The 13497-nt window shown below is 25.8% G+C and overlaps 1 protein-coding gene across 6 annotated transcripts in view; it reads left to right on the forward strand.

Annotated features, from left to right (window-relative positions):
- LOC107436329 (CCR4-NOT transcription complex subunit 3) overlaps positions 1 to 13111 on the forward strand; it is a 37413-nt gene extending 24302 nt beyond the window's left edge. For all 6 annotated transcript variants that reach the window (XM_016047999.4, XM_043050024.2, XM_043050025.2 and 3 more), the window contains 2 exons: positions 1315 to 1440; positions 1853 to 13111. In XM_016047999.4, coding sequence (XP_015903485.1) covers positions 1315 to 1440; positions 1853 to 1951 — 225 coding nt within the window. In that variant the 3' untranslated portion in view covers positions 1952 to 13111. The remainder of the gene's footprint in view (positions 1 to 1314; positions 1441 to 1852) is intronic.
- The last annotated feature ends 386 nt before the right edge of the window (positions 13112 to 13497 follow it).

Raw genomic sequence — 13497 nt, forward strand, 5'->3', positions numbered from 1 at the left:
CGCAATATATATACGCACTTTTTGCCCTTCCTAACTCTGTTATTTTAAATGCCCCTTTTTTAAAAATGAAAAAAAAAGAAAGGTTAAAATTTCTATTTGTCAACATTTTATATAAAGAATCGCTCGCTTTTATGAAATTTCACAAATGCAATTATTTTTAATCTAATAAAAATCAAGTGACCTAAAGTATGTTAAGTGTTTCTAATTTGAGTAGACCAGAAAAACAGATTACCAGTTTTGAGGGCGAGTTGACTATAATTTACAAAATTACTGCTCTTTACTATTCCATCTTCATAGCCTGTTGAGAGATGGATAGTCCAACATTGTTGGTACCTCTGAAGTGACAGAAGTCATTTGTTTATACAGCATTGCTTTAGTATTCAAATTTGAAACATTTCTTTTTGTCTACGCTTAATTTTTACCGACTACTCTGTACTGTAGACTAGATTCCTGGTTCTTAAATAAACAAGATAAATGAAAGCATCGTTAAAGGAATGAAATTTTCCTTGTCGACAACTTAAGTTGTATTTTATGGGATCTCTCAGGTCCCACAATTCAAGAATAAACTCACCAAAGTATTAATGCATAATGAACTTAATGAAAATAAAAGTTCTATACATTATAAAACAGCAGCATTTGCCATGACATGTTTGCTTTTGAACAATTCCTATTTTCATCAGACATTTTTGTTGCTAAGTTTAATTACAAGCATAACAATTAACACTGGAACATTTTTTATTAGATTCATAAGAGATAGTTTTATATTTTGTAGACTTCTTCTTTCAAATGTTCCTTCAAATATCCTAAGATGAAATCCAGTGTCAACAAAGTTATTTTAGTGATTAAAAAATGTAGATTTAGGACTGTTCTGGTTAGTTGTTATGTTAAGAAAAAAACTTTTCCATTTTTTATTTATTAGAAAAATTATTTGGATTTTTATTAATTTTGCTCTAGTTGAAATTGTTTAGGTTCCATCGCCATTAGGGGTCTCAACACTTATCCATGATTGCTTTAAAAATATTAGGTCTTAATTTTTTTATGCTGTAAAAATAATTTTGCACATAATTTTAATGCCCATTTTAAATTATGGATAGTGTTACCTTTTGCTGCCACATCATTGTAATGCCCATCTTTCCAGAAAAAAAAAATAGTTTCTTTGACACATGGCATGAAAAATGTCTATTTTCTTGATTACTTGATATTCTTAGGGCAGTGTTCAATTCACTGAGCAAAGCACTTTTGATTTTTTAAAAAAAGTAACAAAAATATATAAAACAAAATTTCACTTTTTTTAATGTTTCAATTTTGTTTCAGGGAACAAAAGCACAATATTTAGCTGCTAAATCATTAAAAAAGCAATCTTGGAGGTTTCATACAAAGTATATGATGTGGTTCCAGAGGCATGAGGAACCTAAAACAATCACCGATGAGTTTGAACAGGTAAAAAAAATTTTTTAAAAATTACTTTATGTTATATATATTTTTGTAATTCAAAAATAATTACTTAAAATACTGAAAAAAAATTAAAAAACATAGACATGAATATATTTGTTCAAAGTAGAATAATATAAGAAGTTTTATTTTTTTGGCCAAAAAAAGATGATTTGCATCAACTTTTTTCTTCATTTAACAAATTCAATAATTTATACCACTTTAAGACTGCAAAATTTTGTGGTCTACTATTTACCATGATACTTTTTTAGGAACTAGTATAATTCTAGAAATTTTTTTTTTATATAAAAAATCACTATTAATTAAATTGCAATTTTATTATTTCATGAATTCAAAAATATTTGTATTGTTTTTTTTAATTCTTTTAAGATTTTGTTATCATTTGTTTTTCTACCTCCAGGGAACTTATATTTATTTTGACTATGAGAAGTGGAGCCAAAGAAAAAAGGAAGGATTCACCTTCGAATACCGTTATCTCGAAGACCGCGACTTGAACTAATGGGTGATTAAATTTGCTCATCTTGTGTTTCTTTCATTGAACTTCACAGATGCTGTTTGGTAACTGGACAAGCTCTCTCAGAATGTTCAACACTCCAATATGAAAGTAGCCTGGCAGTTTTATTATTTAAATTATTAAACTCATTTTTATTATAAATCACACGACTGCCATGCTTTGCTATTTAGAGACTACAATATTTTTTAAATTATGTTCATAAATTTTATTTGAATAAATATATATATAGATATATATATCATATTTGAATGGTTTTTTGTACTCTCTAAAACCTAAATTTTGGCAGATTAGGTCATTAAATCTGTGCTTTATTCATCTACAAATGTATTATTACCTTTTTTTATAGTAGATATTTTGAGCAACTAAACATAAATAACATATAATTTTTTTTGTTTTGCTCTTACCCTAAAATAGCAGCCTGCCCACAATTTGGTCTTGCTTTCCACATTGTTTAGTTTTTTTTAATAATAAATAATGCTCTTAATTAAATTTTTAATATGACGCATGCATTTAAAAATTATTTATATAAAGCAATTTAAATTATCTTTCGCTATAACTTATAGTCGAACTAGATACAATGCCCAATTATATTATAAATGCAAGTTAAGTCTTTTGGTTTGCCATATTAATCAAGACAGGTTTATAGAGTCATTAAATATTGAGCTTCAGCAGGTCTTGTACATTTTTTTTTTTAAATAAATGAAATCATTCTTTTTCTTTTATAATTTTTGTTCTTTGAAGGTCATTGTGCTCTCTCATTTAGATTATTGAACTTCTTTGAAATACAAAGTAAAATCTCTATTTAAATATCCAGACTTTTTCCGAGATGGTAATTTGGATCTTAATTGCAGCTATATTTATTTTCATTAGTAGAACCAATGGTCTTGTTTTGAAGCATAATAATTTTAGGATTTTTCTTTTGATTACCTTTATTTCAAAATAGCTTTAGTTCTCCAATAATATTTTTCTTATGTGACAACCAATGTTTAAGAATTGTATTTTCTGTTTAAAATGCATTGCCTAAAATTTACTTTTATTTGAGTATTTTTTTAAAATATTCATTTTTATTTTTATCGATATTTTTCAATAGTATCTTATTATTTTCCCTTATAAAGAAATTATTGTTTAAGCTAAAGTGAAATCGGTAAGTACAACATTGGTCACATTGTTGACAAATTTTGCAACGCTACACTTAGGAATTCACAATATGCAAAGATGTCGAATCTCAATTAATTGTTATAATTTTTCCAACTTATTCATTTCCTGCATATTTTGTGAATTATAATTATTAATTAATGTAATTAGTATTTTTTTAATATTGTTATTGACATTAAAAGACCACCATACTTTGGCTGTTGTTAGTTTTAAATAATTTCAAACAACCAAATTATTAAGCATTTTTAACTACAATATTTTGGTTTTTAATTTTATTAGTTCCTTTGTTTGCAAATTTGCTGTTATTCAAAAATATTAAAATTTGTGCAATTGGTAAATAATAAAAATCATTTAAAACTATTAGCAAACATAATTTACTCATGTAGGTTGTTCTTTGAAGGCTTTGTAATCATATGAATAAGTTCTTTTTAGTATAAATCTTATTTTAACTGTTCTAAGTTAGAAACCATTAATCATGACTATAAGTTTAAATTTTATCCATCATTATGGATAAAATTTATGGTGCAAAATATCCTGATGAAGAAAAGCATCAGTTTTTGGAATAAGAAAGGGCTTTGTAATTTTTTTATATTTTCAATGTTATTTTTTAGACTTTATGAAATATACAAAAAAAGTTACATTAATTGTTATGATTTTCATCAACATAAAAAATAATGAATGAATTTTTTTTAAAGAAGTTTATTTTTTTTAAAAGAAATAAGTTATTTGTGTCTCCAGATTCTTTTCTTGTTTGTAGCCTTCAAACTATTTTTTTTTTCTTTCCAAATTTTCTTTGGCAAAAAAAGCTTTGATGAACACCCTTTATTGCTTATGATAAGTCTTGTCTATCCATAAACATTTGTAGCTTATGAATAAGATAAGGGGCCAAAGTTCTGAATTTGATACGGAGGAGTGACCAAATCTGTTGGGTGATATGAAGTTAGCTCATTTTGTGTTTTCTCCATTCATGTTGATGAGTGTGTCAGTGACTGCTTTCTCTGAGTGTTTAACACTCTAGCCTAAAGATTGCCTGACAGCGCGATTGTTGTCAACATACTGGTCTTTCAACTGCCTTTTGTGTCCTCATTGCCAGTCACAACAAATCACAACTGCCAGGCTGTCTAATTTGTTTTTGTTGTTTTAACTATGAACTGTTTAAAAAATGCATACTCGAGTTGAAGACTATAGTAGATGAACATCCATTTAGTTCTCTTTCCCAAGGTGCATAGGTTTTTTATGTACAAGCAACAAGTATTTATTGTTTCAAATTTATTTTTATTGTATATACAATTATTCTAAATATATTTACTATTTATATAAATACTTTATATTTACATAATAATTTAATTCAGATTACATACACATCCGGTGTTTTGCATTATTTATAAAAAGAAAAATTGCTGCTTCTTGAAAAAATAATTATTTTAGGTATAACTTCTTTTGCTTTTAAGAAAGTCACAGTGGGTGCTATTGCACTTTCTGTGCTCATTTTAACGTGCCCAATGCAACATTTTAACGTGCAACTGCTTTTAACACGACAACAAAATTTCTATCTTCAATAAATAAAATAAAATTTTGTTTAAAAGTGTTAATTCTGGCTATAAGTTTACCTTAAAAAATGGTGCCTTGTCTGACCATTATACTTTTATTCTATATCCTACTCTTAGATTAAAAAACATTGGGGACTTCTGGTCCAAATTTTCAAAAATTTAACCCCAAAACCAGTCTTGAAGATTCAGCAGTGTAAAACTAAACCAGCCCTGCTATTTTGTACAAAATTCTAGGGAAAAGTTTAAATTATTTATGAATTTTATTGTATTTTCTTTTAAACTATGGATTTTGAATACAAAATTTATGTATTTTATTTATTAGTTTTTTTTTTTAAAAAAAAATTCTCTTTTGGGAGGAGCATAAAAATTGCATAATTTTTTTATGTCATAAACAGAATCTTGTTGCTTGAACATATTAAATTTAAATCTTAGCATCGAAAAATATTGCCATTGAGTCTCCCTGGTTGATGAACTGTAGCATAAGTGTCAGGGATTTTATTGTTTCAATATATAGTTTGTACAAATATCGATTGTACAGCATGCCACTTGAGAATTGAAGTGTATGACAGGGGCAGATAAAAGGTTAAAAAATATATATAAAGAAATATTGATACACTCTGCCTTGTGTAAGTTAAAATATTTGTATTATTTTGTAATTATTAGCAATCAGAATGGTGATAAAATGTTTTTTTGCCTTTTCATTCAGCTGTATATATGTATGGCCACAATTTGATTGTGATTACTCATTGTACATAACTTTCTGAGAGAATTATAGATATATATGAATCTTAGTTACATTGATCATCTTGTTTTAATAATATCGTCATTTGCTTTGTTTGTTCTTAAATCTCAGTTGTGGCATGTTTACTTACATCTTACTTTTCTCCTCTGCTGGGCAGGGTTTTAAAGTAGATGAAATTGTAAGCCTATGTTTTTATTTCATTCTAAAAATTATCCGATTGTTTTTTTTAAAAGACTTATTTATTGTATTCAGTCCACTTGATTACAACATAAAATTTTTAAAAACTCATCTGTGGAAAAGTTTGATTACAGTAGAATCCCGATTATCCGATATTCTTTGGAATATGTAGGAAATCAACAGATAATCAAAGAACTTTCGTAAGTCAATTTTTTTTACGTGTAAACTTTAAACTATAGGTAAAATCACTCAAAGTAAGTAGTGATTATAATCAGGGACTTATAAATCCCAGGTGCAAGTTCGCCCAAATGACTAGAAAATTCTCTTGGCAACTAACTTTTTCAAAATATTATTCTATAACTTAATTTTTTATTTTAAGCTTTTTCTTTTTCGATTTAAAGTTTGTATTAAATCAAAGAATATTAATTTACCTACTGCTTTAGTGTTAATTTCCTAGTTTGTTTTATTGTTATATCAGAATTATGCTTTAAAAGATTTATTTTCTTAAAATTTTGCAGAATTTGATATCTTAATTGAATATTTAACTTTTTTATGCCAAAAAAAAAAATCCAACCTTTGTTCTATGTCACTAAAAAAAATAGTCAAATTTGTGTATGAGAAATTAGTTTTTTATTTTTATTTCGCAGCTAGTGCAATGAAATCACTGTAAATCTAGAAGTTGACTTAACAATTTTTTTTATTTCTATTATAATGATACAATGTTAGAAAAAAATGGTCAATGCAATTATTTTTTAATAGTTGTTTTTCTAAAGCTGAATTTTGGATTTGTTTTTATAGTAGTTGGGTTGCGTCATTTTTAATTTTAATAAAATGTTTGTCAAAATGCATTTAACATGTGTTAGATAACTGAAGTGCTATACGATCAAGTGTCGGATGGTTGGGTTCTACTGTATTTTGAAAGACTGATATATTTATTTTATTTTCACTAGTTTCTACCCATTGGTATTGTGTTATAAATATTGTACTCTGTGATATAGGCAAAACATACCATGCCAATGAGAGAAATTATGAAAAAAGGTCACCGGTACATTTGTAATATATATATTTGCTCTTGAAATATTGTACATTAAATGTATGAGAACTTTTATTCTTTATTCATGTTATGTAATTTTAACTATAGTTGTATAGAAAATATGCTATTTTAAGTTATTGATTTATTTTGTCTGTTATTTTATGCATATCATACTTCTTATAAAGGGGAAAAATATTTTATTCTGATCTCACTATGACTTAAACTATTTATCCCATTTTAACTATTTCTTCTGTTTAATGCATATCATTTGTGAAATGATTCTATCTTAACTTAATTTCTTTCATGTTTAACATGCTCGTAATATTTTTCTAGTCGACGATACTTATTCCTTATGAATTTATTGGAATTATAAGTAATGACTGTTTTAAATCCAAGATAATTCAAAGCAAACTTTAACTTACATTTTAATTTGCATAAATATTCTATAGATATCAGATGTTTAACATAAATTTTATATTAAATCTATTTCCAAGTAAAAAAAAAACATTTAACTGACTAATATTATGTAATATTGAATTATACTTTATATTGAATCATACTTGTGTTTTTTGAACATTTGTTTATTTTAACTTATTTAAGTACCAGCTATCCATTAAGGTTTCAATGACTTCAATTTTACACCAAGTTTAAGTAATTATTAAGAAGTTTAAGTAATGTCTTTAAAAAAAATTTTTTTGTCTAAATTAATAAAATTATTTATAAATTTTATGTAATTTATCTAGATTAGATTATGAGGTAAATTTATATTGTAATTTTTTGAATTTTTGTTATATTTTAAATTTTGCTTAAAATTTTATATCTGTCAAAGTAGCTGAAATTTGGATTTTGTTCTCAATCTTCTGCACAAAAATATAAATGGGCATATGTGATATTGATGAGTATTAAGTCATGTTCATTGAGAATATATATCAAAGTACATTTGGCCCATTTCATTTTATCATTAGTGTTCAATACCAAATCTTTATAGCAGATGTTTGGCTTTTAATGTATAACTTTAAAACCTTTTGTTTTTTAACCTTTTTTTGAAGACAAACTTGCCTTCACAGAAGGAATTTTCAGTAGAACTGAAACTTATTTGTGTATATAAAGTAACCTCTATTTATCCAGTTCAAAAAGACCGAATCCTATGTTCTGTGCTTTCTTTTTTATGTGAGGAAGGATCAGTAGTATTGTACTATTAAAATAGTATGTAATAATTGGAATTTAAAGCTCGGTTATCCCTGCCAAAAAAAAGTGACAGCTCTTTACCCTAAGTCATTTATATTGTTTGGAATATACAGAAAAAAACAAATCCAGGTGTTAGATACTTTGACAAATCAAAAATGGTTTTAGTGATTTTTATTTTCCCCGAAAAATTAGAAAAAAAATTCTCTTAAAAGTTAAAATGAGCTTGTAATAACCCAGTGGACATTTTGCAAAATTTAACAACTTTAAAGTAATATTTGTTTTATGCTTGAGTAATTAGAATTGGTGAAGATTCTTGTCACTAAGATACAATTTATTTCTGATTCAATGAGAAAAAATTGATATGAATTTTTGTTAAAAGAATTGAATTTTATGTACTTAGTTCTAAATTACATTAAATATGTTAAAATTTTGAACACTTATTATTTTTATTTAAATTTTTCAATTCTACCTTAAGCTTACTGACCAAATCTGAGTTTTTTAATGCAAAAATTAAAAAAAAAATAATAATAAAAATTAGTTTTTAGTTCATTTTTCTAAAACTTTCTATCTTTGATCTTCATTTTTTTTAGCTAGTTCGCAAAATTGATGATTTAATAAATATTACCTGCTTGAAAAATGCAATATAATAGAGCAAAGGTTTCGCTTCTTTACTAACCAAGTAGAAATAAAATCAAGAAATATATTTCTAAAAGATTGTTTTAAGATCTTTTGAATCCATTAATTTTCGAGTTATAATTTTCAATAAAATTTTGTATGCTAACCTTGTTGTGAAACCTACTGTAGAAATTACCTTAAAAAAACTGCATTTATTATGCAGAGTTTCAGTTTTTTATGGTAATTTCTACTAATTTATAATTTGGTTATGGTTTTATTTAAAAAAGTCAAATAATTTGGATCATTTTGTGAAATATTAAAGTAAAAAATAATTACAAATTTCTTAATATTTATTTTTAAATAGATAAACATTTTTTTAAATTTAAAATTGACATTAGCCTTACATCTTAAAGTAATAACTTGAAAATTTGTTTATTTCTATATGACAATGAAAACTCACTGCAGTTAGAATCACCAAGACTGTAACAAAAGCAGTGAAATTTTTTTTGTTTAACCTTGGATCTTAAGGCTAATGCAGTCTGTAATAACAGTATATTTGAATTTAAAAATGTTTACAGATTACATGAAGAAATTATTGCTATTCAATTAAAAATATTCCTACAAGGTTAGTTACAACACATTCAGGTTGTGAAACTAATTAATAGTTTTAATAGTATATTCCATACTTCACTTTATTTGTATTTTAGTAAATTTGCATAATGTTATATTTACCCTTGCATTTTTTTTTTTCAAGAAAATATATTTGATATCAATTGTTAATCTTGTAACATAAAACACGGTGCTGAATTTAACCACTTACAGTATATACCTTCATATACTAACACCAATGGGTTGAAATTAACTTGTATATCAGTTTAATTTAACACATTATTTTACATCGAGTTGAGATATCTTAGTGGGCGTGTGGTTTGTAACCAAAAACTGTGTGCATTTACTCTCAGTGAGAAGTATATGAAAACGGTTGAAAATACTATTTCTCCGTTTGCCTAAAACGAGCTCAATCACTCTTTGTTTCTGTTATACAAAGATAAAATATTTTTGTATAACTCATTCGAAATATGCTTGTAAATAATACTCATTTGTGGTCTAGTACTGACAGAGATCTGTACAATACTGGATTACACTTTATTTCAGAGTTCAATATCCCAGTGAATTCCTATAAAATTATGTATATAAGAATAAATTCTATATATCAGACTGTTGCAATGTGGGAGCTTCCCTTTTAAATTACTTTTCTATTCTACATATTTAACTTTTATCGGTTTCAAATAATATGAGTTTTGAACCATTTCTTTATTTTTTATTCATTGCGTTGCCACTTATGCTTATAAAACAATATATATTAAAACTACATCTTTATGTATTCTTTCAACTGGAAAGATTTTCAGAACAATTTTCAGAAACAATTGCACATGTTATCACATACACTTTAAAGTATCTTTTTTCTTTTAGTGAATAGTTAATAATTCTTCCAATATTATAAGGAGTTAACTTATATGTCTGATACTTAAATTATCAGGAAGAATGCGAAATAGGCATTTTTACCTACGTGATAAACTAAACGAAATGTAAAACTTTGACTTGATAACACTAATTAGGCGAGTTCTGTGACATGGAGTCAGTGACATATGCTTAACCTAGAGCTTCAGTCACATGCTTAACATAGAGCTTAGAGCAGTGGGAATTGATTAACCCACTGACGGTTCTCCATGTAAATGTCGTATTTTAACCTGCAGTCTTCTCCGCATAGCATAACCGGTTTTTCCACGTTATTAGATAGGGATAGTGTATTGGGGAGAAACATTCTCTCAATTTTACCCATTTGTTAAACCGCCAGTGGGTTAAACTTTTAAAACATTTGACTTCTGACTTTTCGAAAAATCCAGATCATAGTTTTTACATGACATAGTTCTTTATTTAATAATAAGTAATTTATCAATATTTCAAATAATTGGGTAAGAAAACAAAAGTATGATAGAATAGATTATAATGTTAACTAATAATTTTCAATTCATTATATTAGGAAACTTTCTTACTGGATTTGGTTTGACCTCTCTGCCTAAATTACCCCTTTCAGATTCTCAATTTCCCAATAGATGTAGATACTTTTTTATAAATTTTTATTTCAATAAAAAAAAAGCACAGCTTGAAAATGTTTTCCACTGCAAGTTAGTTATTAAAAATTTTATTCAACACTTTTTTGTGAAAAAAGAAACAGAGGGAATATATCATATATCCATTCTCCAGTCTAAGATAAAAACTGATTAAATTTAAGTGCTGCAACGGTTTTAACCTTTTTCAATTAAGAGTGCTTTCCATTTGCTTCATGTTGCAGAACTTGACCATTGTTTTATTTAGAAGGAGGAAATAAAATTGTTCTGAATAAAATCTTTTCATTTTGAAAGATAAACTGTAATTATTTTGGAAAATATTTTTAAAAGTAATGACTATGCAATTAAGTAAAAAGATAAAAGGCACACCATATCTAATTAAACTGCTTATTTAAAATGTGTGTATACAATTGAATGAGGTTTCTGTTGTAAATTTTACCAAACCTTGTAAAAAGGAATTTTACTTGAAGATTTTAAGATTAAAAAATTTTATTGTAAAGATGTACATTTTCAAAGCTCCACTATTGCTTTTAAATTTTTTTTAATGGGATTCATGTTACTATTAATGAGATGTATTTGGCTATTATGTATTATTATTTATTTTACATTTTAATAAACAAATTAGTTCGTTTGTTAAATTTTTTATGGTTTTATAAAATTGTTAATAATTGCCAAATATGTATTCAAATTCATAAGCAATTAGTTTGGCAAATTAATTTTACTTAATATATCATCTTTTTTCTTAAAAATAGCCATTCAGTAATGACAAATAATAGGTTAATATTATGTTTGGTATTATGCAAAATAACAAACTAAAGTGATAAATTTATGGTCATTTAACTAAACATAATAGCCAAGTCTTTTGGTTAGCTTGTTTAACCAGTTATTGAGTATGTTAGCCATTTTAATCACATTAACAGTAGCACATCTCTATATATTTTATGAATTAACTGTTCATAAAACTATTATTCTTGAATGTTCATTTAGTTTATTAAGATTGATATTAATTGACAATAGTTTATAATTTTTTTAAAATTAAATTGAAAAATTTAGAGAACATGCTTATGAGACATTTTAGTAAATTTGAGAAAATCTGATTTAATAAAGGTATAAAAACACCAAGAATCACTTAAATGTCATTTAGCATACTCTCCCACTTCAATCAATCTATTGACTTTGTTTAACAAATTAATTTCTTTATAAATTTAGTCTACTTATATAATGTAGCTTATTTGTTGTTGTAAATGAACATGTTACGCAATAACTGTGTTAAATGAATGTAACAAAAATTGGGTTCCACATTGCAATGTGCATATACAGTAGGGAACCGATTATCCGGAACGATCGGGACCATCGCTATTCCGGATAACTGATTTTTCCGGTTTTCTGAATCGCTACAAAAAGCCGTTTTTTTATTGTTAAACCCAACTAAAAAAATATATATATTTGGAAATAATCTTAAAAAGAAGAAAAAACGATGAAGTAATACACTAATAATTATTTCCAAAATGATGGTAAGGTAAACATCTTTAAAAAAAGAAAGAAAAATCCTAAAATCTTATGAGGAAAAAAAAAAAAAATTTTATTAATGGTGGGAAAATTTATCGAATTTCGTTCGGGTGTTTTGGTTTTCTGATTTCCGGATAACGGGTTCTGTACTGTATTTTGTTTTGCATTACCTACATTTGCTTGATTAGCAATATACAGAATGCTCATAAAAATAGAGGGTGTTTAAAAGTTCATTACTTGAATATTTTTGCTTTTCTTCTTATTCATATGTTGCGAGTTTGTTTTAAAAGTCAGTGTGAATCTTTTTCTTTTTTGAGACAGGTAGGTGCCTATTTTGGGCATAAAAAAATATTTCAAGAAAAATAAAGTTTTTGTTTACCTTTTCCATTATATAATAACTAAATCAAAAATATTTTTTTCTTCATACATAGTTACTTTTTATTTTACATTTAGTATAAATAAAAATATTGAAATCATGAATCTATCCCACTTTTTTTGTTTTTATACTATATTATAGGAAATTATAAATTGAATAATGCAACATTTTTGTTCAAAATACTGCACTAAATGCTAAAATTTATTTTTAAGTTAAGAAAGGCTTTAAAGAAAAATTCTAAATACACCACTGTGTAAAATTATCAGTTAATAAATGGGTTTAAGTTTAGCTTCTATCTTTTAGTAATGTGTCTTTAACACCTCACATTATTATAAAGCAAACTGTACTTTATTTAATATCTTAAAAACAACAATTAAATGTTTTGTTTTTAAGTGGACTTTGATGCAAAACAAATATTGTCATAAATTTTTTTTTATTAATTTATCTGTGTGTGTGTGTTTTTGTTATATTTTAAGAAAAAAAAAAGTTCATACTGTATAACTGACTCCATTGTTTGTCTCACTACGCTAATACTTAACCAACACGTTTTATGTTGTTGGTACATATAAATGCCTTTTGAGACATTGTAAATAAAAGGAGTTAGTATACTCTTATGAACTACAAAACATATGCTGAATAAAAGGTAAAATAAACTCTTCTGAATGCTGTGTTGGGTATTAGTTTATTTTGTGTCATGTTTATTAAATGCTTTGATAAACATTATAATTATTAACAGTAACTATAAAAACAAAACTATAGTTGAGCATTTTTTTTTCCCATTTCTTTTCAAATATTTTTTCTTTGGAGAAATAATTTGCAATTTTTTGTTCGATCTTCAGAAAAATTCAGTTTATGCAAATTATAAATTTTTTTTATCAAAGGTAGAATGGGTTTAGGGAATCAAAGCAAAAGGATAAGTTATTCAAATAATGAAATTTTGATGAAGTCCTTAAAAAAATATTTTCCAAAAACTCTCAGAAAATTTGAAATGATACATTCATAATTATCCGCTGACAAATTATATAATACTAAGACTTACTGTACTTCTGAACTG

Source organism: Parasteatoda tepidariorum, chromosome 1 (genome assembly GCF_043381705.1).
Source record: "Parasteatoda tepidariorum isolate YZ-2023 chromosome 1, CAS_Ptep_4.0, whole genome shotgun sequence".
NCBI classification, from domain to species: Eukaryota; Metazoa; Arthropoda; class Arachnida; order Araneae; family Theridiidae; genus Parasteatoda; species Parasteatoda tepidariorum.